General features: G+C 60.5%; 2 protein-coding genes across 5 annotated transcripts; both read left to right on the top strand.

Annotated features, from left to right (window-relative positions):
- The first annotated feature begins 2,018 nt into the window (after positions 1-2,018).
- Positions 2,019-5,838, top strand: CCM2L (CCM2 like scaffold protein). Of its 4 annotated transcripts, none has more exons than XM_058850914.1 (10): positions 2,019-2,135; positions 2,387-2,554; positions 2,847-2,930; positions 3,022-3,205; positions 3,550-4,001; positions 4,083-4,218; positions 4,342-4,405; positions 4,626-4,773; positions 4,956-5,094; positions 5,325-5,838. In XM_058850914.1, the coding sequence occupies exons 1-10, from the start codon at positions 2,106-2,108 to the stop codon at positions 5,600-5,602; spliced, it is 1,683 nt and encodes a 560-aa protein (XP_058706897.1). In that variant the 5' UTR covers positions 2,019-2,105; the 3' UTR covers positions 5,603-5,838. The 4 variants fall into 4 exon arrangements, with proteins under 4 accessions (XP_058706897.1, XP_058706898.1, XP_058706901.1 ...); XM_058850915.1 differs by having other exon boundaries at positions 4,119-4,218; XM_058850918.1 differs by having other exon boundaries at positions 5,296-5,467.
- Positions 5,839-7,112: 1,274 nt separating this feature from the next.
- On the top strand, positions 7,113-16,895 carry HCK (HCK proto-oncogene, Src family tyrosine kinase). Its single transcript, XM_058851050.1, has 13 exons — positions 7,113-7,223; positions 8,636-8,753; positions 9,134-9,176; positions 9,441-9,540; positions 9,687-9,785; positions 9,926-10,029; positions 10,419-10,568; positions 10,859-11,011; positions 11,330-11,512; positions 11,965-12,041; positions 14,412-14,565; positions 14,788-14,919; positions 15,495-16,895. The coding sequence occupies exons 2-13, from the start codon at positions 8,637-8,639 to the stop codon at positions 15,695-15,697; spliced, it is 1,515 nt and encodes a 504-aa protein (XP_058707033.1). The 5' UTR covers positions 7,113-7,223; position 8,636; the 3' UTR covers positions 15,698-16,895.
- The last annotated feature ends 109 nt before the right edge of the window (positions 16,896-17,004 follow it).

Consider the following 17,004-nt stretch of genomic DNA (forward strand, 5'->3'; position numbering starts at 1 on the left):
GCCTGCACCCCTCCTTCACTGCCGCCAGGGCAGCCCCCGGTGGTGTGTGCTGGTCCTGCTGGGGCAGCCCCCGGTGGTGTGTGCTGGTCGTGCTGGGGCAGCCCCCGATGGTGTGTGCTGGTCGTGCTGGGGCAGCCCCCGGTGGTGTGTGCTGGTCGTGCTGGGGCAGCCCCGGCATGGGGCGGCTCTGGGGCGGGGTCTCTTTTCCTCAGGGAAGGTGGGGGGCAGCAGCCAGGGGTGGGAGGCTGGCCCGGGGGCTCACCGCTGCAGGCATCAAGCAGTGTCACCGCAGCCCCCGGACGGTGCCCAGGTGGTGGCAGCTCCTCCTTGGGTCGGGCTCACAGAGAATCTGGGGATAGGACACATGGGGACTGTGTGCCAGCACGGGGCGGCTCCTCTGGGCTCCCCCTGCCCCTGTCCACCCCAGGGCAGAGATGCCATCTGGGCATGCCTTTCATGCCGGGGTTCGTGCGGGGACCCCAGGGCCACGCTGGTGGGTCAGAGGGACACTTTTCTATGCACTCAAGCCACGGTACCCTCAGCCCTGGGCTGCTCTGGGCAGAGGAGTCTGGCCACGTGTGGGGTTCGGGGGGAGCCCTCAGTCTCCTGCGCCAGGCCACCCCCCCTGCCCTCCACCCAGCCTGTGCCACAGCAGCAGCCAAACCCAGCGCCCTGTCCCCCCATAGCGGGGTGACAGCGCCTGCCCACTGGGATGACAAAGGGGCACGACCGGGGGTCAGGATGGGCACAGCTCCAGGGGTACTCGAGCTCCCACTGGGGATGGCGGGGTTCTGGTCCCTGGGGGTGTCACCCAGGGGTGGCAGCAGGGCTGCCCCAGCTTCAGGGAGTGAGGGAAGTTTGTTCTGGCAGGGGCTGCCGCGGGGTCTCAGCCACATCCCTGAGCCCCCCAGCGCTGGGACCCGGCGGCTGCTGTCACGTACTGTAAATACTCTGTGTGCCACCTTCTTCTCTGGGACCCTCGGCGCGGGCGGGGGCGAGCGGGAGGCCGGGGTCCGTCCCGAGACTTTTTTGTATACCACAAACTTTTTGTATATTTTTAATTTTGCTGCAACATGAGATATTAAATTCATTTCAATAAGCCCTGTCTGTGAGATCCTGTCCTTGTCGGCAACTCCAGCTCACAGCCGAGGCTCCAAAGCAGGGCAGGATGATGCCTCTCTCTGTCCCGGACTGCTCGGGGACATCATTAACAGGGCAGGATGGCTGTAGCAGCGCTGCCTGCCGGGTGTCGGTGGCCCTGGGCGGTGCCAGTGGCCCTGGCGTGGTGGCCGGCAGGGAAGGGGTGCACAGGCAGGATGCAGCATCTCGGGGAGGAAGCTGCCGGACATGGCCACTGCCGGGCCAACCTCCTCCCTGCCGGAGGCCCCGATCCCCGGCCAACTTCCAGACCCACGATGGGTTTGGATCCCCTGGGCAGCTGTTGGGTGCTGGATGCAGCTGTGTGGGCTCCTGCCCGCGCTGTTCCCGGTGCCTGGGCTCCGTGTAAGCAGGACAGGATGTGAGCAGCGAGGGCTGGGAGCCCCCAGGGCTGCCCCATGAAGATGAGGCTGATGTGGGGTCATAGGGAAGCAGAACCAGCCCCAGGTCCAGGAAAGAGTCCTGCAGTGAGGGGCAGGGGCTGCTCCATAGCAAAGTCATACAGAAACTGCACCTGCTCTGCTCCCAGCACCTGCTCCAGTTCCATCTCAGCCCACTTCAATCCAAGTCTGCCCAAGTCCCAGACCCAGTCTCGATATGTGTCAACCCCAGACCCAGTCCCAGCACCAGCACCAGTCCAAATCCCTGCTCCAGTCCCATCTCAGCCAACTTTAGCCTCTGCTTCTGCCCAAGTAACAGCTCAGTCCCTATCCCAGTCCCAGTCCTGTCCCAGTCCCAGTCCCAGTCCCAGTCCCAGTCCCAGTCCCAGTCCCAGTCCCAGTCCCAGTCTCAGTGCCAGCCCAGCTGAGCCCGGCCCAGCCTAGTCCCAGCACCCCCCAGGAGAGGCAGGAACTCACATCCCAGCTATCCTGGTGGAGTTTCCGACACAGGAAAGCGCCGCGGCGCCGAGCGGGGCGGTGGGGGCGGCCGCAGCACCGCGTCCTGCCATGGACAGCGAGGCCAAGAAGGGGAAGAAGGTGCGTGGGGCTGGGGCTGGTGTCCGGGGGGCTGGCGGGAGGGTGGGAGCGGGCGACATGCACAGGTTTGAGAGGCTCCGCACCCCTCCCACGGCACAGTGGGGAGAAGTGGAGCCCCCCAAATAGCGCGAAGAGCCGGCAGAGAGGTGCTCAGCTGTTGCCCCCCATCCCCAGGTGCTGGGTGCCACGGACCCCGTGTGTGGGGCCAGGGTTGGGTGCCCGGTGCTGACCCGTGCCCGTTCCCCTGCCAGGGTTTCGTGTCGCCCATCAAGCGGCTGGTTTTCCCCAAGGCTGCGCGGAGGGCAGCGCTCCGCAGCAGCGTCTATCGGCGCCCGCTGCACTCCGTGCCCCTCTATCCCCCCGACTACCTGATCGACCCCCAGATCCTACTGCACGACTACGTGGAGAAGGAGGTGAAGGTAAAGGCATCCCCAAAAGTGCCTGGGGTCGCTGCTTGCTTAGGATGGGGATTTGAGGCCACCACACCATGCTGAGAGCCACACACAGAGTGGCCAGGAGAGTCCTGGTCCCGTCCCTTGCCCAGGCAAACACCCAGGGAGGAGAAGGGTGCGCTGGCGATGCAGAGAGGACCCCCCTAATTGCAGGGTCTCCCTGAACCCCAGGGAGATGTGTCCTGACCCTGGGGCCATGGGTGCGGGGAGGGTGCATGCCCCAAGATCCCCAAGCTGCCCTGGGTATTTTTCTGTCCAGTTTTTAGGTCATCTGACATGGGTGACATCCTCCCTGAACCCTTCCAGCCGGGATGAGGTGCTGCAGCTGCTGGACACGGCCAGGGTAAGAGGGGTCCCCACTTCCCGGAGGGTGGGCACTGGGTATCCCACGCTGCCGGGTGCCCCACGCAACTCCCTGCACTCTGTCCATGCAGCAGCTGAAGGAGCTGCCGCTGCAGACGACGCCAGAGCAGGACAGCATCCTCAGCCTCTCGGCGCGCTGCCTCCTGCTCACCTGGCGCGACAACGAGGAGCTGATCCTGCGAATCCCCACACACGAGATCGCGGCGGCCTCCTACTTGCGCGACGATGCCCTGCACCTCCTCATCCTCAAAACCGGTGCGGAGGTCCGGCCGGGGGCCACCAGCCGAGGCACAGCCGGCCCCGAGTAGCCGGTGTCCCCTGGGCAGGAGGGGCTGGAGCTCGGCGGGTGATGGGTGTCAGAGTCTATCAGGGCAAAATCCCACCTTGTCTGTGTCTTGCTGTGTCCCATCCTCTCCCACACACATACCCCGGAGAGCTGTCCCCAACCCACCGGGGCTCCCACATCCTCACCCCACACCGCATCTCTCTGCATCCCACTGGGCTGGTGGGACAGGGAGGCCTGGGCAGGGGCAGGGGACCAGGCAGGGTGGGCAGCGCAGCCCCCCGCCCTGATGCCCTGTCTGTCCCCGCCTCCCCAGGCCTGGGAGTGGACCCGGTCCCCGCCGGGGCGCACCCCGAGGCGGCCCCGGCCGGCTTGCCGGAGGCGTTTCCCGCAGAGAAGCGTGCGGGGGGCTCGTGGCCGGAGGGCCGGCTCGGGGGCCCGATGGAGCGGCGGCACACGATCTGCAGCCTGGACTGGCGGGCGGCACGGGGCGGGCAGGAGGGCCGGCAGGGCGGCAGCCTGGAGCGGCGGCGGGGCGGCAGCTGGGAACGGAGGCAGCGCGGGCGGCCCTCGGGCAGCTGGGAGCGGCGGCAGCCGTGCGGCGGCAGCTGGGAGCGGCGGCGGGCCGGCACCGCCGGCGGCAGCTGGGAGCGCGGCACCGGCTTCGGCAGCTGGGAGCGGCGGCACGCCGGCAGCAACCCCCTGGACCCTCAGGAGCCCTGCCCTGACGCTTATTCCAACCTCATTATCCTCGCCGTGCCAAACAGGGTGAGCCGTCCCGGCGTGTTCCACCCGCCGCCCGCTCGCCCATCCACTGGCACTCACTGCCCTCCTCCCTTCCCGCTGCAGGATGCTGGTGAGGAATCCTGTGCCCTCATCTGCCAGGTGTTCCAGATCATCTACGGCGACCAGAGCATCGAGTGCGTGGACCGCGCCGGGTACCACTACACCTCCACACCCACACGGCCCTGGCTCTCCAGCAGGAGTGAGTGGCTGGGGACGGGAGTGGGAACAGCAAGTCGGGTGTCATGGGGCTGACAGATGGGGGTGTGTGGACACATCGTGGGGGGTTTGTCTCTGCTAAGAGGTCTCAGCTCTCCCTCCCCAGGCGAGAGCTGCCGCACAGATGGGACATATGGCTACGATGCTGATTACAGCTGCTGCAGCTCCTTGTGAGTCTGGCTCCCCCAGGGTGCCCTTGGACTGGGGTGCGTCCCACTGGACTGGTGTGGGACTCCCCTGCCCCTGGGTGGGTGCCCCTGCCGTTGGGTGGGTGCCAGTCCCCACTGCAGTGATGGCCCAGCCCTACCTGATGGCGGGTGCTGTGCAGTGGGTGGGGGGCAGCTGGGCACAGGAGGGGTACAGGACCCTCTGATCTGTGTCCTCCCACAGCAATGGCTCCCACGAGACCTTTGAGGCTTATTACAGTGGCACTTCCTCGCCGTCCTTCCACCGCTCCCACCACAGCCTGGCCACCGCTTGCAGTGGCAGTGACCAGAGCGGCGCAGGGCTGGAGCAGCTGCAGGACTACATGGTGACGGTGAGGGCACAGGGATGGGCATGGGGACAAGCAGCAGGCCAGCGGTGCCAGCAGCTGAGGCAGGGACAGCAGGCAGGTCTGGGCTCCCTGTGCCAGAGAGCAGCAGTGGAACACAGGGTGGGGGGCTGGGGGCTGCACGCTGTTGGTGTCCCCAAGCTCAACCTGTCCCTGTGTCACCGCAGCTGCGCAACAAGCTGTCACCACAGGAGATCCAGCAGTTTGCCATCCTGCTCCGCGAGTACCGGCTGGGCACACCGGTGCAGGAATACTGCACCGAGCTCCTGCGCCTCTACGGGGACCGCAGGAAGTTCCTCCTCCTGGGTGAGTGTCTGCAGCCACCCTGTGTCACCATGTCACCCTGGGGATGTCTGTGTATCCCTTGGGGACACGGTGCTGGTGCTGGGTGTGCTTCAGGGGATGTCAGGGGATGCCCCCATTGCTTACTGGGGCCAGGATGGGACAAACCTCCTGCCAGCAGCCAGTGGGGCTGGCATTACACCCCAGTGCTGCCTGCCTGGGCAGCCTCCCCAGGCTTACGGTGCCTATGACAGGAATGAGGCCCTTCATCCCTGACCAAGACATCGGGTACTTTGAGACCTTCCTGGAGAGCATCGGGATCCGGGAGGGCGGGATCCTCACTGACAGCTTCGGCCGCATCAAGCGCAGCATGAGCAACACGTCGGCCTCGGCCGTGCGCAGCTACGACAGCTGGTCCCTGCGCTCTGAGTCCGAGTCCTTCAACCGCATGATCACGGACATCACCCATGACATCGAGGCGCTGGCACGGGATGAGGAAGAGGAGGAAGAGGAAGAGGACAACTACCTGTGAGCCAGTGCTAAAACCCAGCTGTCCCCTCCCTTCTTGCTGATGTGGTGCTGCACCTCCAGGACCAGACTCAGTAGGTGCCCAGCTCTGCCTCAGAACCAGGGAGAGTGAATTTGTCACCATGGGAGGGGACAGGCCTCTGCACTGCCCTGTCATTTCTTGTCAAGGCTGTTGGAATCACAGGCAGGGAGACACATGTGCTGTAATTTCTGCAGATTTCAATTAAATGCTGGAGCTGAGAGCAGAGAAGATTCTTCCATGGAAAAGGGCCCTGTCAGAGTGCAGGGGTTGCTGTGGTGTGGGGGTGAGCTGGGGCAGGGGAGTGCTGGGCTGGACTGGGCACATGCCCACTCCAGTGTCACATGGAGGTCACCACCAGTATCAGGCCGGCTCCAGGGGATGCTCAGAGCAGTGGAGGGGGTCAGCAAGAGTGTGCTGGGAGAGGAAAGGGCTGGTGGCCGCAGCTGGCCCGCTGCTGCCTTCGATGCCTGTGCGAAACTGGTCCGGCCGCGGGTTGCGGGTGTTTCACAAAAGGAAGTTCCTGTCCCGGGACCCGGCTTCCTGCAGTCCCGCCCTGCACCCCTCCAGCGCCGAGGGACAGGGCCATGCTCCCTGCCGCCCCATGGACCTCAGCTGGTGTTCCCTGGTGTTCCCTGGCCGCTGTATCCCATAGACACTTGCCCTTGGCTGATGGCTCCGAGCCAACATTCTCTGGCCTAATGTCCCTTGGTGCGGGCTACGGGACGGCGCTGCAGCCCCAGGCTGGTGTGTGGGCAGCAGACTCTGGGGCCAGCAGAGCAACAAAAATAATTTACATATGCAAACCCTGATGAGATGAGACACTCTCGCACCCAGGCTGCTTCGTCTGAACCCGAGCAGCCCATGGTCAGGGTAGCACAGAGCCGTGGGTCCCTTGCTGATGCTGCCTCCTTCCGAATTCAGAGGTTGTCCGGGCAATCCAGAAGAAAGATTGGAACACTGCAGGGCCGGGTAGGGCGCCGAGAGGAGCGCGGGAGTACCTGGGCCAGCAAGGACACCACAAAGCCCAGGGATACCTGGACCTCTCTGAGCTGTGCTTCACAAAGCCAGTCCCATGCACCCCACTGTTTCCTGGACCCTCTCATGTCCTGCACCCCACCACGGATGCTCAGGACTTTCTTTTCTCCTTCCTGGGGAGAGAGACCCAGGCTGACACTGTGTCCTGTGCTCCCCCCGTGCCTGCCCCCGCCTTCCATGGCCCTGCACCAGGCGAGGAAACATCCTGGGGGCTGCTCTGGGGTGCGGGACCCCAACCCGTCCGGTGTCCCGGGGGCAGCACATGGACAGACGGGCTCTGGCACCCGTCGGGGGGTCCCTAAGGGCAGTGGGGTCACGCAGGGCTGGCATGTCCTTGCGGGTGTGGCTCGTGGGGTGGTGGTCTCCGCTCCCAGCCCGGCACAGGAGGCACCGGCTGCACCCACCCCGTCGGATCGGGGGCGTGGCCGTACCGGGAGGGGCGTGGCCGTACCGGGCAGGCGGCGGGAGAGCAGCCGGGTAGAGCGGAGCGGCGGAGGCAGCTTGGGCTCCGCGACGGGGACTGGGAGCGAGACCGGCGGCGGGGACGTGCCCCTGGCCGGCAGCGAGGGTGAGAGCTCCGGGATCGGAACCGTGCGCCGAGCCCCCGCAGGCAGTCCCGGGCAGCCCGCTGGGTCCGACCCCGCGCCGGACCGGCCGCGCTCAGAGCGGCGGACCCTGGGTGGCCGGGATGAGGAGATGGCCGGGATGAGGAGATGGCCGGAGGTCTCGAGGGTCCAGGTTGGGCACAGTGTAGCCCCAGCGAGGGGGTCCCTGCCGGTGGCTTTGCAGGGGCTGTCGGGGAGTGAAGCAAGGGCAGGGGGCTGCGGGCAGCCTTGCTCCGGGAACGAAGGGCACCCTCATCCAAACTGGTCCTCATGACTGGGGACACCGCAAGAGCCCTGGGACCTGGCTCTCCAGGGTGGGACGCATCAGGAATGCCAGCTATGCCACAGGGGCCAGTGGGAATGACCCTTGGACCGCCCGGGATGTTTGCGCTTTGTAGGGCTGGATGCGCTGAGCCGGTGTGGGACGGGAACAGCAAATACCTGCAGTGCTGATGGTGTGAGCCACGTCTGGCTGGGCACCGTGTGGGTTTGCCGGGATGGATCTGGCACAGTCCCCAACCCAGTGGGGGTGATGAGCTGTTGTGGCTGCCACTGCTGCTCCTGCTCTGCCCTCAGGAGCAAGGCTGAGCCAGGCTTTGACAAGCAGGGAAAGACAAGGAGTGACCACGGCGTGTTGTGGGGGTGACAGCGATGTCCCTCAAGAGCTGTGCTGTGCACATCGAGGGCTCAGCCCTGAGCTTCCTCATTCACTGTCACCACCAGCACCTTCTTTCTCTGCACCCAGGTCTTGGACAAGGGAAGTACATTTGCAAGAGGTTTACCACTCTTGCTGCTTCTTGCAGCTTTTTTCCTGCTGGGGTTTCTTGGGGTGCTGGGGAAAGTTGAGCATTTGTCTTTGCCCTGGACTGGGTGTTTGGGGCAGCTCCCAGCCAGCAGAGAGCAGGGGAGCACAGTGTGGAGCAGAGAGCAGGGGAGCACAGTGTGGAGTGGTGACTGGTGGTGATGGGGGAGCCATGGGCACCAGGGGTGCTGCATGGAGACCCCCAAGCTGCAGCAAAGCTCACCATGATCAGGACCCCTCTGCAGAAAATGCCAAGTGTGACTCTCTGCTGCCATGGTGCCCAGTGCCTGCACCCTGTCCTGCGTCCCAGAAGGGCTGGGAAGCTGCTGCTGTTGTCTCCCCAAACTTCACTTCCTATGACATCTCCAGCTCCCTTTTCCTCTGGTGTGTCACTGGGCACCCCAGTACCCTGAAGCTGTGGGAGGAGCAAAGCTTTCTGCTCACAGCAGAGTACCTGGGTGGGCACTGGGGCCCCAGGCTGGGTGGGAACTGATGGGAACAAGGCTGGACAGGGGTTGGAGTGGGGCTTTCACCTCTGTCGCAATGGCCTCACTTCCCCTTCCTTGGCTGCAGCATGGGTTGCGTGAGGTCAAAGGAAGCTGGTGTCCAAGAAAAGATAACAAAAACTGATCCTGGCCCCACCATCCAGCAGGGCCACTATGTGAGGGACCCTACAGCCACCAACAAGAGGGTGAGTGATGAGGGATTTCAGGGCTGAGCTGTCACAGGGGGCTCAGCTCCTCTCCTCAGCAGTGCTACCAGCACTGAGTGGAGCCAGCTGAGGAGACTGGCAGTGCCCATGTGCTGGGGTGGGAGCCCAGGCCACACTGACAAAAAGCACAGAGTGGACCTGGTGGGAATCCAGGAATTATGGAGAAAGAGAAAGAGAAAGGAAGGTGTTGGGAGGGGGTGGAGATGCTGGTGCTAGGTGGGTTGTTGTGTCAGGTGGTGCTGGTCCTGCCCCTCGGGTACCCTCCTGCTCCTGCCATTGCTGTTGGGGCCAAGACCCTCCGTGGGAAGCGGGTCTCTGCCAGCTGTGATGTCACTCTGTGGTTTTGTCGCACTTTCCAGAGCAACAATGTCCCCAGCATGGCTGTGCCCCTGCCCGAGGATGGTGAGTACAAGGGGTTTGTAAGTGGCTGCAGGGGGTTGGAGTGTGTGGGGGGAGTGTGGCTGGTTCCTCTCTGACCTAGGGGTGAACACTGCCAGTGCTGGCAGGATGGCAGCTCTGGGCTCCCCTGAAGGGTCAGACATGACACAATGAAGGAGGAGGTGCTGGGGGGTCCTGACCAATGTCCTGGCCAGTGCTCGTGGCAGGAGTGGCTGGGCACCCCATCCCAGCATGGAGAGGGGTGCTCAGGGAGCTCCCTTGCTGCAGGTTTGGGGGACAGTGTGGTGCTGGCGCTCTACGACTACGAGGCGATGAATGCTGGGGACCTCAGCTTCCAGAAGGGGGAGAGGATGAAGGTCCTGGAGAAGTAAGTGCTGCTGGCAGACCCCTGTCCAGGGTCTCCTGATGGCTTGTGTGGCCCCGTTGTGATTTTTTTCTCAAATTTGCCCTGGAGGAGCTGCTGGTGCCCAGGTCCAGGTGCCAGGAGCCAACCAATTGCCACTTGTGTCACAGGTCAGGGGAATGGTGGCAAGCACGATCACTGGTGACAGGATGTGAAGGCTTCATCCCCAGCAACTATGTTGCCCAAGCCAACTCGCTGGAGACAGAGGAGTGAGTCCATCCCTGTGTGCCAGATCCTGGCTCCATGCTGTCCCACACTTCCCCACTGCCACTGTCCCTCTCCTGCTTCATGTCCTGTCCCCAGCCCTGCTCCACACCATCATTCCTTGGTTCATTTGGTTCTGCTGCAGGTGGTTTTTCAAAGACATCAGCCGCAAGGATGCGGAGCGGCAGCTCCTTGGCCCTGGGAACATGATTGGGTCCTTCATGATAAGGGACAGCGAGACAACAAAAGGTGTGGAGGGGTGTCCATAGCACAGTGGTGGGGAAGAGCTGCCCAAAGGGCTTCCCTCATCCACCTTTGCCTGGAAGAGGAGCTCCCTCCCCAGCCCTGGGGATCTGCTGTGCTGCAGGGAGGGATTGATGGGCCCATGCTCTTGCTGGAAGTGCCCCTACGATAGCTTGTGGTGCCACATGTCTGAACCCCTCGGCAGGGATAGGGGGATGTGTCCCTTTGAGGCTGCTTTGGGTGTTTGGGACGCGGGTGCAGCTGGCCTGGGGCTGAAGGGGTGGTGGCAGCACAGTGGGATGGGTGCTGGCTGAGCATGCCAGCAGCACTGGGATGGCCAGGTGCAGCAGGAATGTGCTCCCAGGGCAGGTGCCAGCTCACCCCTCCATACCCAGGCTCTTACTCACTCTCGGTGCGGGATGGGGACGAGCTGCAGGGCGGGGCAGTGAAGCATTACAAGATCCGAACTCTGGACAGCGGTGGCTTCTACATCTCCCCACGAAACAACTTCAACACGCTGCAGGAGCTGGTCCAGCACTACAAGGGTGAGCCCTGGGGTGCTCGGTCCTCCTTCCTAAATGGGACTTTGTCCGTAAGCCAAGCAGCTGGGGGTGTGCAGAGGCTGGGGAACTCCTGCCCATCACCCGTGGGCTCCTGCTGTGGCTCTGCCTGCAATATGCAGTGACTTCCAGACCTTCCCCTATTTCCATGGCCTGCTGGCTGTCACTGCTGTGGTGCTGGTGTCCCTGAACTCCCACAGTGGCCAGAACTCCCTCTTGAAGCACAGTGTGGCTGGTGAAATAGGCTGGCTGATGGCCCTGGGTGCTCCCCGCAGGTCAGAGCGACGGGCTGTGCCAGAAGCTCACCCACCCCTGCCGTGTACCCAAACCACAGAAGCCCTGGGAGAAGGATGCCTGGGAGATCCCTCGGGAGTCACTGAGCCTGGAGAGGAAGCTGGGAGCCGGGCAGTTTGGAGAAGTGTGGATGGGTGAGAGTGAGGGGCAGCTGGCTGGGAGGATGATGAAGGTGATGGTGAAGGAGGAAGGGTGAGGGATGTGAGAGAAGGTAAAGGGATAGTGGTGTGAAAAAGACGGGGAGGGAGTGACCTGAGGGAGAGAAGCAGGGGGACATGGAGGTGACCTTGCCTTAATGCAGTGGCTGGTTGAGGCTGGGCATGTGGGGACAGCCCTGGGCTGTGTGTGGTCTCCAACCTTCCCACAGCAGCTCTGTCTGCAGGACTGGGACTTTGGCTCCAAAGCCCAGTGCTCCCAGGGCAGTGTGGGAATGATCTGTTGTGCCACCCCAGCTACCTACAACAAGCACACCAAGGTGGCGGTGAAGACGATGAAGCCAGGCAGCATGTCCGTGGAAGCCTTCCTGGAGGAGGCAAACCTGATGAAGACGCTGCAGCATGACAAGCTGGTGAAGCTGTATGCGGTGGTCACCAGGGAGGAGCCCATCTTCATCATCACCGAATTCATGGAGAAAGGTGCAGTCCGCATCCCTGAGTGATGTCTGTGGGCCAGGCTGGGTAGCAGCCCTCAGGTTCCCTGGGATAGTGCAGGATCAATCCCTTCCACATGCCCAGGCTCAGCTGTGGGCTCTGCACCAGCTCCCAGGACTTGGGGAGCAGTTCTGGCTCCTGCTATAGCATGTCAGTTCTCTGGGGGGAGGGTGCTGGGAGGGGAGATGTGGTGACAGCACTGGGAGAGGGAGGATGCCTAAGAGGGGACAGATGAGTACAAGCACTGTACAAGGCAGGAGGGAGCCTGCAGAGGTGCTCCCCCCTTGGCCCAATCCATGGGAGCAGGATGGGGGATCAAGAGTGTTTCCAGAGTGCCCTTGTCCTGATTGGCTCCTTGGAACCTGTGCCACCTTAAGGGGTGGGTGCAGGCTCCAGCTAAACCATCAGCCCTAGAAACCACCTTTCCCTGCCTGCAGGGAGCTTGCTGGATTTCCTGAAGAGCAATGAGGGGAACAAGCTGCCGCTCCCAAAGCTGATTGACTTCTCTGCCCAGGTGAGGAAGGAGCAGACCTTCTCTAGCTCCAAGTTCCCCTTGTCCCCCTGAAAAGGGTGAGTGAGGAGCCTGGGAACTTACCTGGGGCTTGTGCAGGGCCAGCCAGAAGCTTGGTCTGAACAGTGCTGGGGGTGCAGTGAGGTTTTCCTGCGGGCAACTGCTGCCTGTCCACCATCCCCATCCCGCTGACCTCGCAGGAGCAGAGAGCGTGTGAAAGGAGAAGTGGCAGCTTCCCCCTCACCACACCGATATCTGCAGCACTCAGCCAGCCCACCTGCACCTGAGCAGCGCACAGCAGAGCTGCACAGATCCTGGAGAGGATTGGCTATTGACTTCTATGTCTGCCATGGCTCCTGTAACCCTTGGAGCCCATGAGGCCACTGTGCTTTGTGGAGATAGGGGAGATGAGGATGGGGCTTGTTTCCACAGCTCACATTTGCACAGTCCCTTCTCTGGGACTTGCCGTTGCTGGTTGATGTGGCCCAACCAAGCCCAGGGCAATGTTATCAATTTCTATAATTGATAATTATTGATACTGGTAACTATAATTTCTAATTTCCTGCTGCTGTGACAGTTACCTGCAAACCTTACCTGCAAACTTCGCCAAAGCCCCACAAACCCAGCATGGCCACACACCCATCCCACCCCATCCCCAGCACTGCTTCAGGACAGTGCCATGGTGATGTGAAGCCCTGTGGGTTTAACAGGAATCCTGCAGCATGATCCTGTGTGCTCCCAATGCCTGAGAGGCTGAGCCAGGCATGGTTCCCAGTCTCCTGGAGGGGAGTATAGTGGGCTGTGCTGCCCCAGGGGAATGCCTACAGGAGGGCTGTGGTTCAATAAAGTCACCAGAGGGCTGTCGTGGGCAGGGGAAGGCAGCTGGAGACACAGGAGGACTCAGTGATAATTATTTCAGGGATATTTTGAGGAGCTGATTTTGAGTACAGCAGAATGGGCTGTTAAACACCTCACTCCATGTGCAACCATTTGCACAACCACTGAGTCCCTGCTGCTTCTTCAGTGCCCCTGGGTGAGGACTGAACCCAGGGACCCTTTGTGCTCAGCTCAAATATTTCATAGAGGCACCTGAGCAGTAGGAAAGCCAGGATGGGAACCCAGACCCTGTGGGCTTAGACCAGGTCGCTGGCTGCTGGAGCTGGCTGTGCCGGGGTCTGTGGATCAGCTGTGCACTCCTGCACACCATCTGTTATCATCAAGCTGGCTTGTGCCAACCCCAGCTTGGCGCACAGCTCCGAGGGGCTGCTCGGAGAAGCTCTGGGGAGCAAAGGCTGAAGGGCTGTCACGGGCAGGCAGCAGCCTGGCACTTGTGCTAGGGCTGACTCACTGCAGGCAGAAATGCATCTGTGTCATGGAAATGATCCTTCCGCTCTTGCGCTGCCTGGTTACTTCTGTATTTAGTGGGGAGAGCTCCGTGAGAGCTGAACTTCACCAGGGCCAGCTTGTTGTGGGTGTAAGGATGGGAGGGTTTCCCCTCTGGCTGCTCCAGCCCTTTCTCGTTCTGGATTCTGGTCACATCCAGGCATGGGGTAACAGTACAACTTTGGGGTTTGGTTGTGCACACACCAGGTCATGTCCACCTGATCAGGGCTGAGACGTGCACACACAGCACTGAGTGCAGAGAATTCAGAAGACAGAGTGATGAGGAGAGATTGTCAGGGGCTGTCACAGCCATCCTGTCTGCAGGCAGAGGCGACTCTTCAGAAACTAGTCTGGAACAACTCAGGCATCTTCCCCTATGATTTTCTGCCCTGGCTAAGGAAGCTCTGGAATGCTGACCTTCACTGTGGCAATTAGAGCCATTGTGGGTGTATTTGGAGACTGGTCTCACACCTTCCTTGAGGAGAGAATTATTTGCTCCTCCTCCGCATCCTCATGGCTGTGGATGAAGCAGTTACACCTTGCCCTGCAAACACTCACAGACACTCTCTGGTGATCACATGAGCTCCTCAGCTGTCAGTTCTCACAGCTTTTCTCACACAGCAGTTTAAAGGTGTCATGTTGAGCTGGTCTCCCAAACCCCAACCTCTTCTGGAAGGGATTCCCTGCTCAGAGAGCAGTTTCCATGCTGGAAAGTCACATAATGGTTTGGGTTGGAAGAAACCTTAAAGCACATCTCATTCCAAGTCCGTGCCACAGACAGGGACACTTTCCACTAGACCAGGTTGCTCCAAGCCCTATCCAGCCTGTCCTTGAACACTTCCAGGGATGGGACATCAATCTCCTGCTGTGGCTCAGCCTCCTTTCACCCTTTTCTTTGTGCTGGCCAGAAGCAGTTTACTTCTTTGGTGCTAAGGGGGTGTGTGTTATTTCAAGCAGCCTGTTTGCATTTGCCTTGTTCCCCTGTGGCAGATTGCAGAAGGAATGGCTTTTATTGAGAAGAGGAACTACATCCACAGAGACCTGAGAGCTGCCAACATCCTGGTGTCTGCAGTGCTGGTGTGCAAGATTGCAGACTTTGGGCTGGCCAGGGTCATCGAGGACACTGAGTACACAGCCCGGGAAGGTGCTGGGGGTGAAAGGCTGGGGGGTTCCTTTAGATCCACTTGCCACCATCGTGGTCCTGACCCCGGAGGGATGTGCTGGGTGCATAGGCAGAGGGAAGCTCCTCTCATTTGCATCACTTCACTTGTTCCTCTTCTGTTTGTTTCTCTTTCCCCATATTTCACCACCCATTTCTCAGCAGTTGGGGTTGAACTCATGTTTCCCATTGGATCTCATTGTCCAGGTGCCAAGTTTCCCATTAAATGGACTGCACCAGAAGCCATCAACTATGGATCTTTCACTATAAAATCTGATGTCTGGTCCTTTGGGATCCTCCTGACTGAGATCATTACCTATGGACGCATCCCCTACCCAGGTAAGGAGGTGAAATGCCTCCTCTGATCTGGTTCCAAATAACACATTCCACCTTCTGGGCCCCATGCATGTGACCTGAGCTTCTCCAGCTCCATGGGAAAATCCTGTAAATCCTTATCATTAAGGGCCTTCCTGTATTTTATACTAATAATTATTTTGGTACCTTTTTAAATGGGAAATTGCCCTGTAAATGCTACCACAAATGGACCATGAAGGATCTGGGGTGGCACAAAGGGCTGTTCTGAGGAGCAGCTCTGCCCCAACACTGACCTCCTTCAATTGGAAGCAATGGCTCATCACAGACTTAGCACATGGAGATTTTAATTTATATAAAGTGATTATAAATCCTGTGTGTGACCTGGGGCACAAAACTCCATCCTACAATAACCCAGCATCTCCTTTGTCCACATGTTCCAGGAACAGCAGTTCCCCCTTCCCAGCCCCTCTAACCACTTTTTCCTTCCTGGACACGTTGCCCAAAAAGGAAGGGAAGTTTGGGGTTTGGGGATTTTGCGACTTTTAAAGAAACCAATGATAAACCAGGTGATGTTCACCTGTCCCATCCCGTTTTCCCAGGGATGTCAAGCTTGGAGGTGATCAGGGCACTGGAGCGTGGATACCGGATGCCCCGCACGAATAACTGCCCTGAGGAGCTGTACGACATCATGATGAGGTGCTGGAAGATCAGACCCGAGGATCGTCCCACTTTTGAGTACATACAAAGTGTTTTGGAGGATTTCTTTACTGCGACAGAGAGCCAGTACCAGCAGCAGCCGTAGTGCGAGATGCTTGGGACAGACACCGCCAGCTCCTCCCTGTCTCACCTGTGCCCTGCTTCCAGCCTGGTCCAGGAACCACAGCTTTCCTGGGGTGGCTGGGCTGGAGGAGGTGCAGGAGGAAGCACATGATGGAGGGAGAAGAGACATGGCCATACCTTGTGCCTTTCCCAGGGGTGTGAATGTCCGCGGGGCAGTGGCTCCAGGAAGTGCTGGCTGGACAATGGCCCCAGGTGGATAGACAGGGATGGGGCCAGGCCTGCTTTTGCTGCAAGGAAAAACCCAGATCAGTATTTTTTTAACCCTTCTGAGATCTTATCATATCATTCTGCAGAAGGAGGTGCTTTAGCATTGTGGCCTTGGTGAAATGCAGTGTGCTCCCTGTGTGATTGATCCCAGGGGATTCCCAGGGGGCACGCTGCAGTGCAGCCCATGGGCTCCTCACCAGCACAGGATCCTTGGAGTTAGGATGTCAAGTGTCACAGACATGTGTCCTCCTCTTTCCCTGCTGGGTTTCCTTCCCCAGTATTTTCATGGCACAGAGGGCAGGTTTCGAGAGGCTGTGCCACATGGGCAGATGGACACAGACAGCGCTTTTCCAGGCCATCCCTGCATGGATCCCCCTCCACTTGCCTTGGGAGGAACCTCTGGAGCCCAAAGCCACGGCAAAAGGAGCCCTCTCTCCCATGGCAAAGATCACAGGCAGGATTTGTTGACTGCTGGAGCATTTGTAGTATCAGCAAGAGCCAGGTGCTCCCTGCACACTCACTTTATGTTATTGTTTATTTTAGTATTTCATGAGGTTATTTGGGGAAAAGAAGTAAACAGTATTTTTTTAAGACTGTTGTGTACCTCTTACAGCACGGAGATTGGGGCCTGTGATAATATTTTTGATACCAAGAGGCAAACGCCGTCGCTTCTGCTTTGGGATCTTTATTTTTTGTAATCAATAAAAGTATTTATCAACCTTCCTCTCCTGGCCGTTTCTGCTGCTCCACAGCCCGGGCAGGGGAGACGAAGATGGGGCAAAGTTGGGTCCCGCAGCGCCCCTCTGAGGGAGACTCCAGAGCCGGGCAGACCCGCAGCGCCCTCTGAGCAGGCCTCGGGCCGCGGACGGCCAGGGTGGGACCGCAGGGACCGAGAAGAACCGGGAGGAACCGGGGGGAACCGGGAGGAACCGGGGGGAACCGGGAGGAACCGGGAGGTTCGGAACGCTCCGGGCACCTCCCGCCCCCCTGCCCCGGCGCCCTCACCAAACATGGCGGCCGCAGCGTCGTGCCCGCTCTCCATGCAAAGGCCGCTGCCCTCAG

This window comes from Poecile atricapillus, chromosome 15 (genome assembly GCF_030490865.1).
Source record: "Poecile atricapillus isolate bPoeAtr1 chromosome 15, bPoeAtr1.hap1, whole genome shotgun sequence".
Taxonomy (NCBI): domain Eukaryota; kingdom Metazoa; phylum Chordata; class Aves; order Passeriformes; family Paridae; genus Poecile; species Poecile atricapillus.

Excerpts from the sequence above, each read along its gene's own strand:
- CCM2L (XM_058850914.1), top strand. The coding sequence starts at position 2,106 with ATGGACAGCGAGGCCAAGAAGGGGAAGAAG. Across the intron at positions 2,555-2,846 it reads ACGTGGAGAAGGAGGTGAAG|TTTTTAGGTCATCTGACATG; the intron begins GTAAAGGCATCC and ends TTTTCTGTCCAG. Across the intron at positions 5,095-5,324 it reads CAGGAAGTTCCTCCTCCTGG|GAATGAGGCCCTTCATCCCT; the intron begins GTGAGTGTCTGC and ends TGCCTATGACAG.
- HCK (XM_058851050.1), top strand. The coding sequence starts at position 8,637 with ATGGGTTGCGTGAGGTCAAAGGAAGCTGGTGTCCAAGAAAAGATAACA. Across the intron at positions 11,012-11,329 it reads GTTTGGAGAAGTGTGGATGG|CTACCTACAACAAGCACACC; the intron begins GTGAGAGTGAGG and ends GTGCCACCCCAG. Across the intron at positions 12,042-14,411 it reads TGATTGACTTCTCTGCCCAG|ATTGCAGAAGGAATGGCTTT; the intron begins GTGAGGAAGGAG and ends CCCCTGTGGCAG.